Source organism: Gorilla gorilla, chromosome 4 (assembly GCF_029281585.2).
Source record: "Gorilla gorilla gorilla isolate KB3781 chromosome 4, NHGRI_mGorGor1-v2.1_pri, whole genome shotgun sequence".
Lineage (NCBI taxonomy): Eukaryota > Metazoa > Chordata > Mammalia > Primates > Hominidae > Gorilla > Gorilla gorilla.
In genome coordinates this window covers 144,081,154-144,101,960 of record NC_073228.2, presented here as the reverse complement: position 1 = coordinate 144,101,960, position 20,807 = coordinate 144,081,154, and the positions used below count along the sequence as shown (strand labels likewise).

The 20,807-nt window shown below is 46.3% G+C and overlaps 1 protein-coding gene across 5 annotated transcripts in view; it reads right to left on the bottom strand.

The window, feature by feature from the left end:
- CYSTM1 (cysteine rich transmembrane module containing 1) overlaps nt 1-20,807 on the bottom strand; it is a 68,528-nt gene that overhangs the window by 3,362 nt on the left and 44,359 nt on the right. Inside the window, exon 3 of one of the 5 annotated variants that reach the window (XM_019028033.3) lies at nt 11,483-11,663. The exons of the other annotated variants lie outside the window; for them this stretch is intronic. Coding sequence (XP_018883578.1) covers nt 11,557-11,663 — 107 coding nt within the window. The 3' untranslated portion in view covers nt 11,483-11,556. Of the gene's footprint in view, nt 1-11,482; nt 11,664-20,807 lie in introns of those variants that run through there. 5 annotated transcript variants of the gene reach the window in all.

The following is a 20,807-nucleotide window of genomic DNA, read 5'->3' as shown; positions in this document are numbered from 1 at the left end:
GTGTTCCACAACCAGAGATGGGCCATCCTGGCAACTGCCTCCTCTACAGACAAGCAGAAGACAAAAAGCAAGCAGAACTATGGTTACGTAAGATGTTAAACTGTTTACAGAAACTACCATCTCGGCAACTCTTCTCTCAACTTCTGTAATTGGAATGCTATTTAAAAATATAAACCTTTTTAAAAAGACGGAAAAAAGGGAGAGGGGTTAAAAGAGCAGTGGGGGGTGCTGGGATGGTAACAGGCACCACCTTTCTGGGCACGTTGGTAGCAGTCAGTGCCCAACCTGGGAAGAGGTTCTGGTGCCTGCTGTGGCTGCTCAGATTGAGCTGCTTCTTGGAGATCAAGTGCCCCCCTGTGGCCAGTCTAGGGACTGGAGCTGGGTTCCAGCTCCTGACGCAGGCAGGGTCTTAAGGACTGGCTTCCTTCCATAAGCATCAGCGCCAAAAGGCTCATCCCTCATTCGCTATCCAGTGTGTCAGACCACCCTATTCAGCCGGCCCCAGAGAAGAAGGGACTATTCCTAGGGGACTACAGGTGGAGTGGGGGTCAGGTCCAGGGGACCCTGCACTGGCTTGCCTCTCTTGCCCACAGTCAGCCCTTTGAATCAACCCTCAGTATTCTCAGCCCCAGTCTGATGTGGGGCCTGCAGAGGGGCAGGCACCCAGAGCTTTGCCACATGGATGCAAACACAAGTGTGGGGTGGGGAACGTGCAGGGAGAGGTGCGTGAGCACACAGTTGTGGCCCAGGAGCCCAGGCTAGGTCAGAAAGGCCCAGGAAGCCCTGGGTCTCAGGTGCGCAGCAGCTTTGGGAAGAGCTGAGCAGTTTCTGGCAGGGGCACCTCCCACCTTCTTGCCTTCAAGCTGGAAGCAGAAAAGATAGATGGACGATGCCAGGCCTGTCCAACAAGCCCTGGGGTCTTCTCCAGGGCCACCAGTGCCCACTGCCACTTTGGCCACCAGACACACCAACCAGTAGTCCCCTTGGTCCCAGGATCTAGGACTACTGTATTGTACATTCCCAGAGGTGACATTCACATGGGCTACTCAGAAACCTGGTTCCGGGTAGGCAATGGGCAAGTGGGGCTCCAGTTTCCATAGAGGTCAGGGCAGGGATGACCTGCAGGAAATATGAGTATAGGCCTTCTCAGGTGAAGGCTCCAATTCTCAGTCAGCCCCATTCTGGCATCTGAAACCTTCACCTGCATGGCTGGGACTTTGTAAATGATTAATCGAGTGCCTTGATATGGTAATTGAGCCTTATTAGGTCCTTCTTGTTTTTGCAAGTGTCTGTACCAGTCCTAACCCAAGAGAGCTAGGCGGGAAAGGCGAACAGAAAGACCAGAGCCTCCCAGAGGGTTCCGATGCCCGCAGCCTTCTTGCTCCAGGAGTGAGGAAGCAGCACCGTGGCCCCTTATCACCCAGACCAGCGATGGGCACCCAGGGCTGGCCCTCAACTGCTAAGACAACTACAGTCACCACACCTTCCAAAAAGTGCCACCAGGGGAGATGATGGCTTTGCCAGCGGCAGGAGGAACTGTAGTCTGCTCAACTGCCCTTGCCCCGCATTAGGCATCTAGACCGACAGAAGGAGGCGAACCAGCCTTCCGGGAGGTTTCAGAGGATCCACAATAGCCCTTTACTGCTCAGATGCAGAGGTAGGAAGGGAAGGGAAAATCTTTAAGCATTTTCCAAAAAAGTAAAAACCTCAAGACAGCCATGAGATGGCTCCTGCAGGGGCAGAGAGAGAGAAGATTCAACTTGCTATGGTTTCAGTTCAGCTTTCCTTGGATGTGCAAGTGCAGTGGCATCGTTTACTACCCAGCGCAAAGGGGCTACACTGATGAGAACAAAATGTCCTAAAGGCAATGCCACTGTGCCTCTGTTCAAGGCCAGTGAGTAAGTACCAGGTCCGTGTGCTGAGTGGGAGAGTGATAGGGCAAAGGATGACCAGGAACAGCAGAGGACCAGCCCAGCTTCTGTCCTTCCAGGGAATATCTGGGCAGAGGCAATCAAGGGTCTGTAGTTTTCATCAGACTGTTTGAAGGGTAAGATAGGAGAAGGTAGGAACCTCTTCCATTTTCCCCTTCTTCTACAGGGAGGTGGATATGGAGCTGACAGAATCAGCACAGCCTTGGCCCAGGCTCCACAACAGCAGCTGCCTTTGCCTACTAAGCTCAGAGCCTTCCCTGGGCCTCTCGAGCCTCTCTTCCTGCCCTACTCCTCCTGCCTCCTTTTCCTGCAGCTTCAGCTCTGGCCTGGCTTTTCTGTGAAGCTTAGTCCCAAGATACCCACTCCAAGGTGAAGTAGACCAGGAGCTGGCCAACCAACTCACCCACCAACCTGTGTCTCACCTGACTGCAGCCCAACCCAACAAGCATTCAGGCTGCCATTGCTCTCCAGACAGGTGCGGGCGTTTACACGGACTGGTCTGGAAAGGGTGAGGGCTTGCCGAGCTGTGGATGGGTCCTTGCTCGTAGGTCTTCAGAAGTGCATTTGCCACCATCCTGAAGTGGCATCCTGGGAGGGAGGCTGCCCCTGGACAAAACCAAGCAGCTATCCCAGGGCCAAGACCAAGCCCTCTGAGAAGCTGATGAAGCCTAGGGGACCCCAGGTGAATGAGTCATCTCATTCACCCCCAATCAGTCCTGTGAACAGTAGACCCAATAACACAATTCTTGGAAAAACAACAAAATCTATCTAGTAGATATGGACATGCTGGACCAGCCTGACAAGGCTGCACCGCCAGCACTGCCTGTGGTCTCATCCTTGGGCAAGACCTGCTAGGCTACCAGGACAGGGTTGACTGTAGATAGAGACAATTGAGAACTTCCCAGATGCCAGGACTACAGTCTGAACTGCCTTGGGGACCACCTTGGCCAGTCATTTTTTGGTAAGAGGATGCTGAGCTCAAAGAAGGGAAATAAGTTGACTGAGGTCACATAGTGAATTAGAGGCAGGTCCTGGCCTGTCACACCCTCCTGCCTTCTGGCCCAGTGCTCACTGCACAAGATCAGGCTCGCTTCAAATCAGACAGCATCTTGGCTGCATGTGACCTGAAATGTGGCTATGCATCAAGGGAATGAAAGGCCTCCCTATTCTCTGTGCCCCAGTTCTCCTTCTAAATCCAAGATCTGTGTGTTAGGTCCAGATCTAGGTTTCTCCTTGTTCAGAGTGTCCCAAGGAGAGTCAGGGCCCATCGCCTCAGAACGACCTGGTCCAACAGTCAATTGAGATATGGAGTGAACTCTGTCCACAGTCACAACATCCAAGTGAATGCCCCTCAGCCACCACCCGCCACACTTCCACCTTCCACATGAGGGTGCGGGAGAAGGAGTGGCTGCTGAGGAGCTTGAGCAAGGCATGTGTGAGGGAACGCCCGGGTGCGTGTCATCCTCACTCGTGTGTAACTCAACTCCAGTGCTGGATGCTGACAATTCCTGGGCAAGTGGCTGGAGATCCAGAAGTGCTTGGTATTTTCCAGTAAAGACCATGTTACTCTACAAGAAGGTTATCACCCCATTTAAATAAAATAAAGAAAATAAGAGCTTTTAAAAAACTATGACCAACAAAAGAAGAGGTTAAAACCAGGGCCCACTTTCCCCATGTCCCTGCCACCAACTTGGGAGTTGGGCAGACCTGAGCCGAGGTCCTGGCTCTGTTCTTCCAGAGCTGGATGATTTCAAGTAAGACACTTGACCTCTCTGAGCCTCTGCTTCCTCTCCTACAGGATGGGAAGGAAGACAGAGTTGTACAGCTACTGCCTTAGATAACACAGGAAAATGTTGTAATGAGAACAAAGTTAATATCATTAAGACAGGTCAAAAATACAAGCTCTCAATTTACAGAGAGGAAAGTTTCATCGTGGGGTTTCTTAAATAGTGAGATCATATAGTACATTTCAAATGCTATTTTTCATAATTTTCTAGGCCATTGTCTATGTTTACAGCACTGCTAAAGAACCGAGGTGCCTGCCGTGCTGGTGCAGCGTGTACATTCCTGTTTGCTGGTCTAGGTGCATGTACAAAGCTTGGTCTTGCAAAACATCATACAGTGAGCAATCCAAGCCACAAGACTGCAGGGACGCGCACATCCACAGAAATGCCACAAGGTAACTGTGGGGCTCAATAGCTTGTTGTGGACAGGATGGGTTCTATCCAGATGAGTTTATAAAAGATGAAAGACATACAGATAATAATTTAAGTCAGACTTAAATAATTCACTTTATTTTTGTAAACCTGAGGAGAAAACCAAGAGCTTCTCATACTGGTGAGAGACGGAAATAAAAAAGGGAATCTCAAATAGTTTATGGGGGCAATGTCCTCTTTTCTGTTACACAAGACTTTAGCAAGCAATCTTCCACACCCTGAGGGGAAGACAAGCCTTAGAAACAAACTGTTTTGTATTTGGCTTAGAGTAGACAGCAGTTTTACTTTGATCTTGACACCAGCCAGATTTGGTGGGGGACTGAAGGGCAGTAATGGGGAAGAGTACTCGGGACAGGATGAGTGCATAAGCAGTTCCTCAGCACCCACTCTTCTGCTAGAGTCTTGTAATGCCACTGCCTCAGATAGACCAAAGGACCACGGTGTGAGCTGGGGAAGATGTCACTGTCAAGATCAAAGCGTAGGAAGGGGCTGACAAGTATGAGAAGCCCCAAAATACACTTGAGAAGAGGACAAAATGTTTTTCTGGGCTGGGTGCGGTGGCTCACGCCTGTAATCCCAGCACTTTGGGAGGCTGAGGTGGGCGGATCATGAGGTCAGAAGATCGAGACCATCCTGGCTAACACCGTGAAACCCTGTCTCTACTGAAAATACAAAAAATTAGCCAGACGTGGTGGCGGGCGCCTGTAGTCCCAGCTACTCAGGAGGCTGAGGCAGGAGAATGGTGTGAATCCAGGAGGCGGAGCTTGCAGTGAGCCAAGATCGCACCACTGCACTCCAGCCCGGGCAACAGAGCGAGACTCCATCTCAAAAAAAAAAAAAAAGGAAAGTTTTTCTGGTGCTGAAGACCCAATGTCATGGGTGACATTACTACAGTAGGAGGAGGAAGCAGTTCATTATATCATGACATATCATGAACATATCCCTAATGCAGCTTTTGGAGGAATAATTATGAATGAGGCTGGCTGGGCTTGGTGGCTCAAACCTGTAATCCCAGCACTTTGGGAGGCTGAGGCAGACGGATAACCTGAGGTCAGGAGTTCAAGACCAGCCTGGCCAACATGGCGAACCCCCATCTCTACTAAAAAGTACAAAAATTAGCCAGGTGTGGTGGCGGGCGCCTGTAATCCCAGCTACTTAGGAGGCTGAGGCAGGAGAATCGCTTGAACCCAGGAGTTGGAGGTTGCAGTGAGCCAAGATCACGCCACTGAACTCCTGCCTGGGCAAGGGTGAGACTCCATCTCAAAAAAAAAAAAAATTATGAATGAGGCTGATATACCAGGCAGAAGAAATTAAGGAAAATCTAGAGAAAAAACCTAATCATGCCTAGTACATGACAGTTCTATGACCCTGTGATGACGGTGTAAAGACCTCGAGGGAGGGAGGATTTTCCAATGGCAGCAAACAGTGTATGATCTTGCTCATGACCTGCTCAGAAGTGAGGCGCAGGAAGACCACGGTTGTGAATGATGGTGGCTGACCTGACTCAGAGCATAACCCGGCCCACAAGTCCCTCAACATACTGGCCATCTTGTAATGGCTGTTCCTACCCAATTTAATGAATAGTATACCTCATTTACTGCCAACTTCCAAAGACACCAATGTAATCATACACTAGGGGCTTTAACTGTGGAATAATTACAACCCAGCAAATGAATGGGCAGGCTGCCTGCCATCATTAAAGGTTATGGCATGTAAGGGTGAGCAACCAATCCCACTTAAATACCCATTAGGCCCCATGATGATCTATAGATTTAATGCAATTTCAATAAAAATCCCAACAGGGGTTTTTAATAGATAAAGATAAACAAATTCTAAAATTTATGGAAAGGAAAGAGAACTAAAATGACTAAAATGAAGATTTAACATAAAGCTACAGTAGTCAAGATAACCAGTTAATGGTATTGGCAAACAGACACATAGATCAAAGGAATGGAATGAAGAAGACAATAATAGACCCACATGAACATGGCTAACTGGTTTGACACATAAGCAAAGGCAATTCATTGGAGAAAGCATTTTGAAAAATATTGGTATGGCATGCAGAACACCTCACAAAACCCCTCAGCTATTTTAAACCTCACATTTTATACAAAAACTAACCCCAAGTGGATTATAGATCTCAATGAAAAACATAAAACTGTAAAATATTTTGAAGAAAACATAGAAAAGCATCTTCATGACCTGGGGTTAGACATAGAGTCCTTAGACTGACACCAAAAACGTGATAAAATAAAAAACTGATAAACCGGACTTAATCACAATGAAAACTTTTGCTCCATGGAAGACACGGTTAAGGGGATGAAAAGATAGGCTACAGACGCAGAGAAAATATGTGCAAATCACAGCCAACAGAGGACTTGTATCTAAAATATATAATAACTCTCAAAAGTCCACAGTAAGAAAACAACCCAATTTGAAAGTGGATAAAAGACTTGAAAAAACACTTCACCAAAGAGGATATACGGAGAGCAAATATGCACATGACTTCATCACTAACTATTAGGAAGACACAAATTAAAACCACAATGAGATGCCACTACATACAATCAGAATGGCTAAAATAAAAATTGCTGACGATATCAAGTACTGGCAAAGATGCAGAGCCACCAGAACTCTCATTCGTTACTGATAGGAATGCACGATGCCAAAGCCACTTTGGAAAAGAATAGCAGTTTCTTAAGCCTATCATATGATCCAGAAATTCCACTCCTGGGTATTCAGCTTAGAGAAATGAAAACTTAGGTTCACACAAAAACCTGAACATCAATGTTTATAGCAGATGGATTCATAATCACCCAGAGGTAGAAACAACCCAAATGGTCCTTCAACAGGTGAATGAATAACTGTGGTACCTCTAATACAACGGAATACTTCTCAGCAATAAAGTATCCACAGATCCTCATAGAATACACCAGCAGTTAACACACTGATGATTTTGCTCGCAAGGCAGTATCCCGGAATGACATTCCAGGGCAAAACCTAATCATCCCAAATCTCCCGTGGCCAAATGCACTGCAAAATCCCAAAGACCAGGGGCTTTCAAATGTATTCCTCAGGCCCCTAAGCTTTCATAAAAAGTAGGGGGTGGTTCCTCTTTGCCTCAACCACAGCAATTCTATAGTATCTATTTTCCAGACTGGAGTTGCATGTAGAGTTTCCTTTCAAAAGATGTATATTAGCAAAATCTGTAATGGTGGTCATGAAAGATCTAGACTGTTGCTACTGTTCAGAAGGACCTCCCCAGGGCATGGATGGTCATCTGTTTGGTTATCTATGTGCTGGGCCCTCCAGCAGCTACCGCAGAGGACATAGTCTTCTTGAGGAACAATGTCTCCTCTGTTCAGGCTCAAAGCTGAGTGACATTAGCCTGACTCCCTTACTTGATGTCTAACCTTTTTGGAACTCAATGTTTTGTTAGCATGCTTCTGTCCAGTTTAGTGGGGGTTCCTAGCCTTCCTGCCTCAGCTAGTTCTTTGCACCTGTGAGCTTGCCTGTTCCATGCTTACACACATGTCTGCCTTTCTCCAGGCCTGAGGAGCCCTGTCTTCTAGTTCCAAGCAGTCTTGTCTTTCCTTCTGTTGATTTCCTTCACAGAACAAGAACTGGAGAAAAGTCCACCTCCTCAGTGAAAACAGTGTAGACACTTTTGCGTTCTCACCTTACCTAATCTCTCAGCAACATTTGATGTTACTAGTCAATCCTCTCTTCCCAATACATCTTCACTCAGCTCTCAGGACATCCCATTCTCCTAGCTTTCTCTCTCTGACTCCTTTGCAGATCCATCCAGAATTCCTTAAAGCTCAGCCCTACACTGCCATCTTTCCTTTTCCCTCCATATTTCCATCCAAGTTGATCTTATTCATGGCCACAGTTTCAATGATCATCAACATGCCAAGGCTCTCCACATTGACATCTCTAGCCCAACCTCTCCTCCAAGCTTCAGGTTTATATACAATTGCTTACCTGACAGCTCAACTTGAATGTCTCATAGATACTTTGAAACCTCAAACTAACTCAGTTTGTTCTCTCTCTCAACCAATCATGATTCCTTTCTCTTGTTCCCAACCTCTGTAAACACCACCACCAGGCACCCAGTTCCAGTCAGAAACCCAGAAGTCATCCCTGACTCTTACCTTCTTCCTCAATGTCCATATCCAATCCATCACCAAGTCCGGTTGATTTTACTTCCCAATATCTCAAATGCATTCATTTCTCTCCATAATCACCATGTGTACATGTGCCCCCTTCCAAACCACTCTCCACACAGAAGCCAAAGGGATCTCTTAAAAATGCAAATGTGATATCATCCCTTTGCTTAATATCCTTCAACAGCTTCCCATTACTCACAAGACAAATACCAAAATCCTTAACTTGGGCTATGAGCCCCCATCTTGTTCCTGCCTGTTTCTCAACTGCTCCTAATGTCCCCTTGTGGCCTATGACACCAATTTCGTTTTCCACTTTATCAAATGAGCCACCATCTTTCCTGCCATTGGGCCTTGGCACCTGCTGTTCCTACACTTTTGCCTATTGACATCTATACATCTTTCAGATCTTAGCTCACTTCACTGCCTTGGGGAAGCCTTCTTGGACTGTGCCAGACTGTTCCCCTTTTGTATGTTTTCATGGCATTATGTCTCTTCTCTTCACAGGGAAGTATGATGTCAATTATTACTTGTGGGTTTATTTAATGTCTGGTTCCCTCCCTAGAGTATAAGCCCTGCAAAAGCAGGGATTGGGGGTTTGTTCTGTGTGGTCTGTCACCTGACACTCTGGAGCTACGTTTACGGAATCCATGATTGTCTCTGTAGAACCCTGGTGGTTTCCCTGGAGCATGCATAGGACAGACTGAAGAACTGCTCCCCTCACAGCTGAACTGCCCCCAAGGGAATGGTGTGACAAAGATGGGCTAAAATTTTCTAATGTGTGATCCCAATGGAATGAATAAATTATTTCCACCAAGTAATAAATGTAACATTTTAAAAAAGTAATCTATTCACAGTAACATTAAAATTATAATATACCTGGAGAAAAATCTAATTTTAAAAACCAATAAAAATATGCGAGAACTATGTGAAGAAAATTTTAAGACTTAAAGGACATAAAAAGAAGACAAAAATAAATTGAGAGATTACTTGTTCATGGTGGGAAGACAATATTGTAAATATGTCAACTCTTTCACCAATTACTTGATAAATTACATGCTGTTCCAATCAAAGCCAAACATGGTTTTCTGTAGAAACTAACACACATTCTAAAATGTAGATGAAAGAGTAAAAGGCCGAGAAAGCCAAGAAAATTACGAAAAAGAATAAGAGGTATGTGTTTACGCACGTGCTGGTGGAAGGAGGGTACACATCACACCAGATTCCTGATTCTAGCTCATATTCTAATTCGTATATGGGAACGTGGTATATGACAAATCTCATCTCAGATTAATAGGGAAAGGATTGAAACTGTGCCCCAAAGATTAAGGACACCAATCCCTAACAGAGTTTACAAGATGGCAGTCAAGAAACAACTTGCTGAAACACTGAAACGCCTCTGCTTATGAGGCAAAAGAACTGAGTGAAATCTGTTAGAACCAATATGGCCAGCTGGAGTTTGGACAGAATGAGCCTGCTGATGATGTCACAGCCTGAATTTTCACTGCATGTTTCATGCTAACCCCTCCCCTGAATTTGCACATGGGATCCAAGAGGTAGCATGAAGAGATTATTGTACATGCCCCAGGACTTTCCAAACCTCTTCTTTCCTTCCATCAACCACCTCTCATCCTGGAATCCACCCCTCTAACCTTTTCTAATAAAATTACTGCCTTAAAGCCAGGACAGGGAGACAGATTTGAGCTGGAATCCTGTCTCCTTATTAACTTATAATAAAAGCATTTCTTTTCTCAAAAACCCAGTGTCATGGAATTGGCTTCTAGCACATCAGGCAGTGAGCCCCTTTTGCTTGGTAACAGGATGATCTAATTAATACATGCAGCTGGAACTACCAAGATGGAAAAAGAAAACTAGAATCTTATCCTACACCATGATAAAAAATAAATTCAGGCCAGGTGCGCGGTGGCTTACGCCTGTAATCCCAGCACTTTGGGAGGCTGAGATGGATGGATCACCTGAGGTCAGGAGTTCGAGACCATCCTGACCAACATGGCGAAACCCCTGTCTCTACTAAAAATACAAAAATTAGCTGGGTATGGTGGTGCATGCCTGTAGTTCCAGCTACTTGGGAGGCTGAGGCAAGAGAATCCCTTGAACCCAGGAGGCAGAGGCTGCAGTGAGCCGAGATCGTGCCACTGCACTCCAGCTTGGGTGACAGAGCAATACCTCATTTCAAAAAATAAAATAAAAATGCAAAATTAGCTGGGTGTGGTGGCACATGCCTGTAATCCCAGCTACTTGGGAGGCTGAGGCAGGAGAATCGCTTGAACCAGGGAGGCGGAGGTTGCAGTGAGCCAAGATCATGCCATTGCACTCCAGCCTGGGCAACAAGAGCGAAACTAGGTCTCAAAAAAATAAATAAATACATAAATAGATAAATAAATAAATCAGGTGGACTAACGACTATATCTGAAACATTTTTAGAAGAAAATATAGACTTATTTTTATGAGCTTGGAATAGAAAATGAGTTTTCAAAGACTAAACCATACAAAGCACAAGGGAAAGATGATAAACATGACCTCTAAAATTTCTCATACTAGAAAATACACCATAAAAAGATTAAGAGAGGCCAGGTATGGTGGCTCACACCTGCAATCCCAGCACTTTGGATCTCAGGTGGATCGCTTAAATTCAGGAGTTCAAGACCAGCCTGGAAAACATGGCAAAACCCTGTCTCTATTAAAAAAATACAAAAATTAGCAGGGTATGGTGGCGTGTGCCTGTAATCCCAGCTACTTGGGAGGCTGAGGCACAAGAATTGCTTAAACCCAGGAGGTAAAGGTTGCAGTGAGATGAGATCACGCCACTGCACTCCAGCCTGGGTAACAGAGCAAGACTCCATTCCAAAAACAAAGAGAGTCAGATAGGAAGAAGATATTTGCACACCTATAAAACAGACAAATACTAGTGGATAGAATATATAGAAATTCTCTACAAATCAGTAAGACAAACCAACAGAAAAGACAGGCTAAGAATATGTACAATCAATTCACAAGATATGTACAAACTGCCCAAAACTTATATGTTTATGTTCAAGGTCACTAGTAATCAGGGAAAGCAAATTAGTGAGATACCATTTCACACCTATGAAAGGTGCTAAAATTTAAAAATCTGTGAGTTATTTTCAAAGAAAGAAGAAAATGGAAATTGTGCAACAGTAGTTGTTTATTCCAGTAACAGGAGGTAGCAGGGCTGTAGGGAAATACTCAGATCTTAGCTGCTCAGTTCAAGTTGTCCAGGAGGCAGCAGCAGCAGAGAGCAGCCCAGCAAGCAGCCAGGACTGCCTGACACCCGCTGTCCATCTTCCTTTCCCGTTCTATCACGTACACTGTTGAAGGGGGTGCAGGGCGGGCAGAGGAGAGAGAGACCCAGTCAGAGGGGACTTGGAGTGGCAGCATGCTGGTAGAACTTACCACACTCTGCAGACTGGTTCTGTCTAGATTGTTAGCTCCACAAGGGCAGGGCAGGGGCCAAGCTGATCTGGTTCACTGCCCTTTCCCTGTTTCAGTGTCTGGCACACATCAGGTACTCAGCAGCTATCAGACCACTGTTCCTGCCACCTCTCCTCCAAGCTGACCAGGAAACCCAACCCAGTACTTTATTTGTTGCTTGTCCAAAGTGATCCAATTCTCAATGCAACCCTTGCCCTGAGCCCCACCCCTGAAGCCTGCCCTGATATGGCAGGCACCGGCGGAAATCTTTACATATGATTTCATTTAATCCTCCCAACAGCTCTGTATTACTATCATCATTTTATAACTCTCATACACTGTTAGCAGGAGTGGGAATGGACAGAATCTCTTTGAAGGAGAATTTAGGGAGAAGGGGAGAGACAACAACTGGAACCCAGAAAATTTGTATCTGGAATTTATCCTGCAGAAATAATTGTCCCAGCGTTCAGGGATCTATGTAAAGTATGGTTGTTGCTGCATCAAAATAACCCCAAACAAGCCTTAATGTCTATCAGGTGAGTCCAGTTGGGTAAATTAAAGCACACCACATAATAGACTACTACTAAAAGAACCAGGTGGTTCTTCCACGTGGCCAATAATTTAAGGGATGAAAGCAAGGTCTAGAGCAGTGCATCTGTTTTATTTGTACAATAAGAAGGATATACACACAAATACACACACACACATTTCTGAAAGTATACAAGAACTTAAAGGTCAGGGTGTGGAGAGAGGTGGAGGTTTTCACTTTGCTTTTACATTTTTCTCAAATCCAGGCTCGTCTGATTCCAATGCCACACTCAAAGCTGCTCCTGGGGGTCCTCATGGCAGAAGGGTGGGGCCTAGCTAGTTTTAAAATGCCTTGGATCTCTTCAAGCGTCTATTTCAACTGCTCTAAGATAGTTCCGGGGGCTTTAGGGGCAGTGGGCACTGACCAATCTGGGCTCCTAGCCCCAGTGGCCCCATCCTCAGTCCTGGGCTGCCTCCCTAAGTCACTGTTACTTAGACACCTCACATGGTCCAACTCCCCACAACCATGCTCCTCTTATAGCCTGACCTGGCACCTCCTAACCCATAGTTCCACCTATCAAATATGCCTTAAATCCAATTCTGTCTCCTCTCAGGCCCTGCAGCCTCTGAGTTCTAGGCTAGCACCAGGACTTCTGCTGGGCAAACCTGGCAAGTAGGGGATGCTATCAAATCACAACTCCCCCTCCAAGGAGCTCAAACCAGAGAGGACCCCTACACTGCTGCAATTCCTAGGGCTGAGCCCCTATTAACCCTCTCCCCCCTGCCCATGCAAGATCCCAAACAGCTCATTAAGGCTTCTTTTGCAACCCCTGGCCCTTCACACCAGGTGGCAGTACTTCAGAATTTACCAAATCAACCCCAGCCTCTTCTCTTGGGGTTTGGGAAGGTACTCAGGAGCCCATCTGAGCCAGGTTCTGGGGAAGACGGCATCAAGAGAGCAGGCGCCATTGGTCTCTGCCTATGCACAGCCTTGAGGATTCCATGATGCTCCAGGGGCCACCTCCAGGTCCCTAACCAGCCCTCTGGCTCCCCTCACCCCAGTGAGTGTGAACATCCATCATACTCCGCTTTCTTCTCTCACTTCCTCAGCAGAGCCCCTCCATTCTTGACTCCCACACTGCTGCTCTCCACCTCTGCCAGTCAGTGACCTCAGCAGCACCAGGACCCTTGTCAGGAACTTCAGTGTCTACTCAGCTGACCCTTGGTAGTGCCCACCCCACCCCTTGGCCTTCTCTCAGCATCAGCAATACTGTCACTGGGCTCATCCTTTCCTGTGTCCTGGAAATATCCCCTCCACATTTTTTTTTTTTTTTGAGACAGAGTTTCACTCTTGTTGCCCAGGCTGGAGTACAAGGGTGCAATCTCGGCTCACTGCAACCTCTGCCTCCCAGGTTCAAGTGATTATCCTGCCTCAGCCTCCCAAGTAGCTGGGATTACAGGCATGCGCCATCACATCTGGCTAATTTATATACATATATATATATATTTTTTTTTTTAATAGAGATGGGGTTTCACCATGTTTGCCAGGCTGGTCTCGAACTCCTGACCTCAAGTGATCCGCCTACCTTGGCCTCCCAAAGTGCTGGGATTATAGATGTGAGCCACCGCACCCAGCCCAGAATAGGAATTTTAATAAAATATCAAGCTGAATTTAAATATAGGGTCATCTACTCACTGGCCATGTAACCTTGGACAGGTAATAACCTCTCCAACCCTCAGTTTCTTCTGCTATAAAACAAGAATAATATTAGTAATCTATATCCCATCATAGGGTTGCTGGGAAAATGAAGAGATTATGCATGTAAAATGCTGGGCACAGTGCTTCGCACATTGGAAAGCATTCAGTAAATGCTCACTGATGTTATTACTATTATTCAAATGCCTATGACCTTTCAGGCAGACCCCTCCCCTGACCAAAAGCGGGCCTCTTGTAGACAGGGAGAAAGAAGAGGAGGTGTTTACCCATTCTGGGAAGAAGCCTCAGAAATAAACAGGAGGCTGGGAGTCAGAGTCACAGGCTATTCTAGGAGCAAGGGGCCTGCAAGATCAGTTAGCCCCTCGCTGTAGAGAGGAGGTAACGGAGTTCCAGTGCAAGGGATGGATATGCCCAAAGCCACTCAGAGAGAAGAGGAAGAGCAGAACAGAGCCAGATCTCTATCTCCAGTAGATTCACGGCAGGAAAATACAAGAATGCTGGGGAGGGGACTGCCAGGAACCGAAGGCCCTGCCTAGGCACACCTTCCTTCACTCCAGCTCACACACAGACATGAACAGTCCCCATCAGTTTTCCTTTGGCCTCAACTAACTACATGACATCAGAGCCAAGGTTCAAAGTCAGGGAAACCGGTCACATCTTTGGGAAGTATGACTAGGAAGCCCAGTCAGAGCTCAGGGCTGGGCAGCTTCCAAGTCAGAGGATGTGGAGTTTGTATACTGAGCCTGGGACAGAAGAGAAACATATGGGACATGGGAACAATCAGGATGGCAGCCAGAGGCTGGAGTCCAGGGGCCACAGATACCTCCTGTATCCTGACTGCCAGGCCCAGGCCCATGCCTGGTAACAACCCCTTCCCCAATTCCCTCCCACTGATTGAAGGCCTAAACACCCCAGGCACTGTGGTCACCCCAGCAGGAATCCCCACAGTGGGATTCACCTGTATCTGCCTACACCACCTGCCAGTCCTAGCGTTCCACTGATCCTGAATGGACAGTGACACCTATGTAGGAAAACAGTTTGTTGCATGGCAAGAATGACACCATCTTTTTTATTTTTATTTTTTAGAGAGAGGGTCTTGCTCTATTACCCAGGCTGAAGTACAGTGGCATGATCATAACTCACCTCAGCGTCAAACTTCTGGGCTCAAGCAATCCTTTAACCTCTGCTTCCCAAGTAGCTAGGACAACAGGTGCATGTCACCACACCTGGCTAATTTTTAAAATTTTTTGTAGAGACAGGGTCTTGCTATGTTGTCCATGCTGGTCTTCAACTCCTGGCCTCAAGCCATCCTCCTGCTTGGTTTCCCAAAGTGCGGGGATTACAGGCATGAGCCACTGTGCCTGGTATGACACCATCTTGAAGTGAAACCACGATGACTGATGTATTCCCATAGCATAGACAACTCCTTATAAAAACACAATGCCAGGCTGGGCATGATGGCTCACACCTGTAATCCCAGTGCTTTGGGAGGCTGAGGCGGGAGGATCCCTTGAATTAACGAGTTCAAGACTGGCCTGGGCAATAAAGTGAGACTCCATCTCTACAAAAAAATTTTTAAGTAGCTGAGTGTGGTGGCTCATGCCTGTAGTCCCAGCTATTCAGGACGCTGAAGCAGGAGGATTGCTTGAGCCCAGGAGTTTGAGGCTGCAGTGAGTCATGATCACACCACCACATTCCAGCCCAAGTGACAGAGAAAGACCCTGTCTCCAAAAATAAAAGAAAAAAAGAAACAATGCCTATTGCATAAATAACCCCTAGTGAAGATATATGTCTAATCTTCCTAGAATTTTGTAAGAAAGTCTGCGGCAGCTGGGCATGGTGGCTCACGTATGTAATCCCAGCACTTTGGGAGGCCGAGGCGGGCGGATCACCTGAGGTCAGGAGTTCGAGACCAGCCTGACCAACATGGAGAAACCCCATCTCTACTGAAAATACAAAATTAGCTGGGTGTGGTGGCGCATGCCTGTAATCCCAGCTACTCGAGAGGCTGAGGCAGGAGAATCGCTTGAACCCGGGAGGCAGAGGTTGCGGTGAGCCGAGATTTCGCCACTGCACTCCAGCCTGGGCAACAAGAACGAAACTCCGTCTCAAAAAAACAAACAAAAAAATAAACTCTGAGGCATGACCAGCTATACATGTGTTTACCCTAAAAGCTTGCTATTTAAATAATACTTTCTGGAGAGTACGTACAGGGATCCACCCTGCCTCCACCTGAGACATTGCTTCTGTTCTTAAGTCCCTATTAAATGTTTCTTTCTGAGAAACTGGATGTGTCAGCCTCTCAGCTCCCTCAGCCTTTGGGGGTCGATCTGTATATAGCTGGCTCACCCTGGAACAACTTGTGAGCATAGACACCAGCCACCCTCCAGGAACTGGCTGCATACCCTTTGAACAACCTCTTTGTTCTTCTCTCCCTGCCAGAGGAATGGCTTGCCTACCCCAGTGCAGCAAAGTGCCCCCTCGCCTCATATCAGCTCCAGAAATAGCTGCCTGATTCATGAGCAGGCCCCTCCCAGGGTGTAGGCCAGGGACCCAGCTAAAAGCTGGGTTACTGTGTGAAGAGCTCTTATTCCACACCCCACATAGATCTCTGTTCTTCTGGGAAGGATCTGATCTGCTGTCTGGCAAACTCCCGCCTTTGTCCTCCAGCATCCGGAAAATAAGGTAACCATCAGGGTAATGAGATGGCAGCCGCAGTACTAAGCATGTACTGATCCTTTTTGTCAGCTCATCCCAGCTCAGACCCAGCTGACATTCCCTCCTCTTCCCGGTTTTGCCCATGACTTGGGCTGTCCCCTTCACCTTTCCAAACCTCAGTATCAACATCTGTAAAAAGCAGGGTTGACAGTGGTGTCTACAGTAAGGTCCCAAAGATGAAAATGCCTTGACAACAAAATATTGTTTGATCCTTCCCACTCCCTGCCCCAGGGGCCATGTGCCAGAGCAGGAGAAGGCACCATCAGCCCTGAGAAGAGCAGAAGAGAAAAGCAGCAGAGGATGTCCTCTTCCTCCTCCTTCTCCTTTGCAGCATCTCACTGGATCCTACCCAGAACCTGGGAGCTCTAGGTGGTTCCTCCAAGAGGTCTTCCTGACCTACCCCATTAAGGGTCTTTCTGACTCTGAATTCCTGCCAGCACACTGTAATTGCAATCATTCAAAAACAGCCTTAGAAATATCAAGCAGTCCTTAAGAATACAGCACTGAGGCAGAGATGGGCTCAAGGTGAGTATCTAGATGAAAAAGGCAGACTACAGGCCAGGATATGTACAGTGTCCAGAAGAACAGAGTTTTGGGGGTAAGAATAGGAGACTTTTATTCTGTATGCCCATGATGTTTTCCTTTTTACTTCTGCTATTAGAATAGAACAAAGAAAATAGGACTGTCTCAGAAGTGGCGGGCTTATTGTCAGTGTTTCCATATTCCCTAACTAGACTCTAAGTTCCTAAAGTGCAGGGTACAGGCTTTCTCCACATGCTGCCCCTACAGGGCCTGAGACACAGGGAGGGAAGGCTGGCTGGGAACTATGAGCAGCACCAACATCCTTCTAGGCAGGGGCAGATGACTACAGTGGGCAGTCCCTGCCTCACTCACAGGAGCCACATGGCCCACAGTCTAGGTCCTCACCACGTCATGAGTTCAAAGTCTACCAGTACACTGGAACTGATCTCAGTATTTTTAGTTATGCAGTAGTTTGAGTTGGCTCATTTGTGAATCTAGAGAATTGCTAGGAAGAAATTAACACAGAGAATAATCACATGCCCATTAAGACAAGAGTTTCACAACCAGCCATCTCTACTTCCTAAGTGGCCTGGCAAATACAGATGGACACTGGCTCAAGGAAGCCAATTATCACCCAAGTGTGTCCTTAGCTGGTATGGGGAAAACCGGTCCTGTGCCAAGGCATTTCAGAAATATACTTTCCTAGGAAGTTACACATATGTAATTCCAATAATTCTAAATATTGTATAAGAATTGGATGAAACAAAAGCAGATTACAAAAACTGGAAGACATGGGGGATAATACCATGCTTGCACAAAGCTGCCATGAGGGGAAGACAAGTGGCTTCAACAGTCTTAGTCATCAGCAGGCTCATGGTTTCAAGTCCTAAGAGCCAGGTCTGGGGACAAGGCCAAAAGCCCAGCTCAACTAGGGTCAGGAAAGAGAAGGGTCAAAGTCATTAAGAGCCCATGCCACTAGAGCAAGCTGGCAGTAGTAAGGCACACTGCCTAGTCCAGTGCCCACCAACAAGTGACAAGGGTGCCTCCACAATTGTAAGGAAGTGGCCAGCTGAAATGTGGTCAATGAAAGGGGATATATCAAACTGGAATTATAAAATGTTGTGAAAGCCTATCAAATATCAAAATGAAGTCTGATATTATGAGTGTCCAGTGATAGTTATGCTGGAGTCTAAAATTAGATGGTGAGTAAAGCTGACTTTTGCTCAGCAGAGAACGGTGATTCATCAGAAACTGATCTTCAAAGACATCTTGCTCCTTGTGCTTTAAATCCTTACCCAAATGAATTGAAAGTAGGGACTTGAACAGATATTTGTACACCCATGTTTGCAGCAGCAGTATTTAGAAACATAGTCAAAAGGTGGAAGCAACCCAAGTGTCAATGGATAAATGAAATGTGGTATAAATATGCAATGAATATTATTCAGTCTAAAAAAGGAAGGAAATCCTGACACACGCTACAGCATGGATGAATCTTGAGGACATTGTGCTAAGTGAAATAAGCCAGTCCAGAAGGACAAATACTGTATGATTCCACTTATATGAGGTACTCAGTGTAGTCAAATTCATAGACATGGTTGCTAGGGGCTGGAGGTAGGAGAAAATGGTGAGTTGTTGTTTAACAGGGACACAGTTTGAGTTTGGGAAGATGAAAAGAGTTTTGGAGATGAGTGGTGGTGACGGTTGCATAACAATGTGAATGTATTTAATGCCAATGAATTGTACATTAAAAATGGTTAAAATGGCAAATTTTATGAGAATTTTATCACATACATAAAAACCTGCATTATTTTTTTCTTTTCTCGAGAGACAGGGTCTTGCTGTGTCACCCAGTCTGGAGTGCAGTGGTGCAATCATAGCTCACAGTAACCTCGAACTCCTAGACTGAAGTGATCCTTCTGCTTCAGCCTCCTAAATAGCTAAGAAACGTGCATTCTTTAATCCTCTGTTTATACATGAGAATTCCAGGACACTTCAACACTTGGGGAAAAAGACACCAGAGCTGAGCTTCACAGCAGGCAAAACTCTGTACATTGGTGGCTCAGGACGTTCTGTCCCAGCAGCTGCTTCAGTTCTCTTTGGTTTGGTAGCATGAATCAATCCTGCAGGCCCCTGGGGCCAGCCTGGACTCCAACCAGCCAGAGACACCTCATGGTCACAAAACAATAAGTCCACTCTGCCTGCCTGTGTGCCCACCTGCCCTCCTGCTTGAAGACTCTTCTAGACTGCTCCAACTATATCTCACATCCAGCAAATGTGCTGAAGGAGAAAGAAGCTGCTGTTGCTGACACTTAGCTCAGTCTCCTTCCCACCTCACATGCTCATTTTGCATTTTCCTGACACAGCCAACCCTGCAGAGGAGTCCAGAAACAAGAGACATCATCCCTGACTCAGGCAGCTCACAGACCACTTGAAAAGAAGACAAAGATCCATCTCAGGAAGCTCACAGCCACATGCCAAACTGGGCAAGACCAATTATAAACACAATTGGAACAAAATCATGACAGATCCTTTCAATGAGTTAAGGTGAGAGGAATGTTAATCTTATTACCGCCCTCTCCTCATTTCTCTCTTCTTGCACTGCTAGAAGAAAATTCAGTAAACGATGGCTAGTGAGTGGCTCACCAAGAAATGGGCATCATCTTAGATGGGCCCTGCCTGCCACAGCCAGCCCTAATAGCCCTGGCTTCTGACTGATAGGGCCATCATGGCCTGACAGTCCCTTGCCCTCAGGATGGAACCGTGGTTAGGGTGATTAATGCATGAACTGTTATTTCATACCCTGCTGAGCAGCAAGAATGATGCTTGAAACCAGGGAAGCATAGAAATAAAGCAAGGAGAGAAAAGGTAAGAGTGAAACAGAGATAGGAAATGACTTAGAAACCAAAAACCCCCAATGTCAGTGGCCCTTGAATATAAGACAACTACTGCCATGATTTTAGAAGGCTAAATAGAAATCAGGGAAATGATTTCCTCCTGGTTTTCAGGCACTGGGTTACAGAAAAAAAAAAATAGAGAGGTTACTTTGAGCGGAGCTGGCTCTTTGGAACTTGCCCAAATGGGCAGAGATCACCAAGGAGGTAGCTGTTGGGTTTTTCCAATTAGTGTCCAGGCACAGGCAGGCACAGACTACTCTGTTATCGTCAATGTTAGCCTGATTCACATTGAGTGCTGGCCCAGGAGTCTCATTCAAATAGTACTTGCTGCATTTTCTAAGAAGGTAAACACTGCCATATCATTTTTACTGAACATAAAACGTGTTTTATCTTAGGTATACAGATCATAACTGGCTTCAAAAGGTACCAGATTCCTGTGTTACTGATTAACAGCTCCAGGAGATATATTTATGCAAAGCACTGCAGGTTGTTTTCTTTTTCTACTGCCAGGCTTAATTTTATGACAGTAAAAACAGTAGTGTTTTCTCCTGAATGCACCTCAGTTTAGAGGCTGGTACACAGTGAGTTCCGAGGTCAGGGATGGGACAGGATGACCATTCTCAATGAATGTGGTGAGAAGGTGATTCGGGGGCAACCCTCAC